Source organism: Trichinella spiralis (genome assembly GCF_000181795.1).
Source record: "Trichinella spiralis strain ISS 195 chromosome Unknown Scfld2, whole genome shotgun sequence".
Classification (NCBI taxonomy): domain Eukaryota; kingdom Metazoa; phylum Nematoda; class Enoplea; order Trichinellida; family Trichinellidae; genus Trichinella; species Trichinella spiralis.
The window spans coordinates 9,786,258-9,787,877 of NW_003526941.1; the positions used below are offsets into that span (position 1 = coordinate 9,786,258).

General features: G+C 47.4%; 1 protein-coding gene across 1 annotated transcript; it reads left to right on the forward strand.

Annotated features, from left to right (window-relative positions):
• Positions 1-704: 704 nt before the first annotated feature.
• Tsp_07584 (GIY-YIG domain protein) lies at positions 705-1,089 on the forward strand. Its single transcript, XM_003380995.1, has 2 exons — positions 705-835; positions 879-1,089. The coding sequence occupies exons 1-2, from the start codon at positions 705-707 to the stop codon at positions 1,087-1,089; spliced, it is 342 nt and encodes a 113-aa protein (XP_003381043.1).
• Positions 1,090-1,620: the final 531 nt, after the last annotated feature.

Below are 1,620 nucleotides of genomic sequence, written 5' to 3' on the forward strand. Positions count from 1 at the left end.
CAGCCGCGGAGTGAAAAAGCAACGGTCTGTGGGTTCTCTACCTTACCAAGAACGTCCTTGCTTCTCCGATGCACTTTCCGATCGTTTATCTTCCAATCTCAGCTTCTCTTGCTCTTCTCGTGGTATCCGCAAGCTCGACCTGCTCCTGCAGAAACCGCAAAAAACAAGGTAGATCCGCTACCAAGCTACCGTTCTCCATGGTAAGTTTATCCCATTGAATACGAACTGAGTTTGGAAGTCGTTCACGCGCGACTGCGATCATAACCTCCGCCGCCGAAAGGCCGCCGTTACGCGGATCCTTTCCCAAAGCCGTCAGGGAATACACCCCCCTATGGCATTCATCACAGATGGCGGAAAGATCTGAGCTCTTGCTTAAGGTGTGGAAAAACCGGAGGATGTGTTGTCTAATTGCCACCTGAGGGCGATCAAAACGCCCTCTCAGCCGCTGCACCGCGATCTCGTAATCCTGGTTAGCTGCCGACAGTCCTTGCAACGCATCCAACGCTACACCGGTCAAGCAGCCACGAAGATAAGCCATCTTCGTTGCGTTAGACAAATCCGTCTGCTGGTGGACGCTAGATTCAAATTGATCCCAAAACTCACGGAATCTCGTTACATCACCATCGAATTTCGGAAGTTCGAAGCGTGATAGGCGAACCTTCCTGCCTTCATGGCTAACCGAATCCATCGGTTCCTTGGCAGCCATGGACGACTCCACGTTCGCCCGTAAACTCAGGAAACGGTTCCTGAGCCCTGCCCAAATGTCACTTTCGATCTCAGCGTCTTCCGCTTCGAGCTCTTCCTCAAATTCCAATTGGAGACCGTCCAATTGCTCGTAGAGAGTAATAGTCTCTTGCAGGTGTAAACGAAGTTCCAAGTAGAGAGCGTTTTCTCTCCAAATACGTTCCAAGTGGTCCATCTTCTTCTTCAAAGCCGAACGGCGGATTTCGACCTTTTTCTTCATTGGCGAAACTCGCATACTCGACACCACCTGACTTACTTCCGGAGGGTTCAACTTCGGTAAACCCTACTGATCCGGCTCGGAGGACCAAAATGTTAGCGGCAAAATCGTTGTCGCTTGAAAGCTAGTGGACTGTAGTTCTTATTCGGCGGCAGATCAATCAACTATGATTATCTAGCCGCAATCCGAGCTATGTTCGTTTCCGAACGTGACAAAAAGCAAGACAAATAGGTGTAAACAGGCTTTTACTAAGCAAAGATGGAGTCTTAGAAACGGGACCAACGGTGTAGTGAGAAACCACAACACAAACAATAAATAACAACAAACACGCCCACGCAATACAGAACACAACACAACACGCTACGATTCCCACGCAACTAGTTTTTTCTCTCCGTCTATGACGTCATTCTACCGTAACCCACCGTAGCCCGCGCTCAAGTACAGGCCACCAGTTCATTGTAGAATAATTTCCAACAACAATATTAGAATTAGGGTATAAAAATCAGGTGAGTTGGATATAAGTTACAGTAATATTTCATATGGCACTTTAACAACTACAACTCCAAATAGTTACGACACGGTATTAAACCGAACAAAAAATACAGGATCTAAATCTTTATGTGTGTCAAGAAAGCGTCTTTAATTTGCCGCAGGGGAAA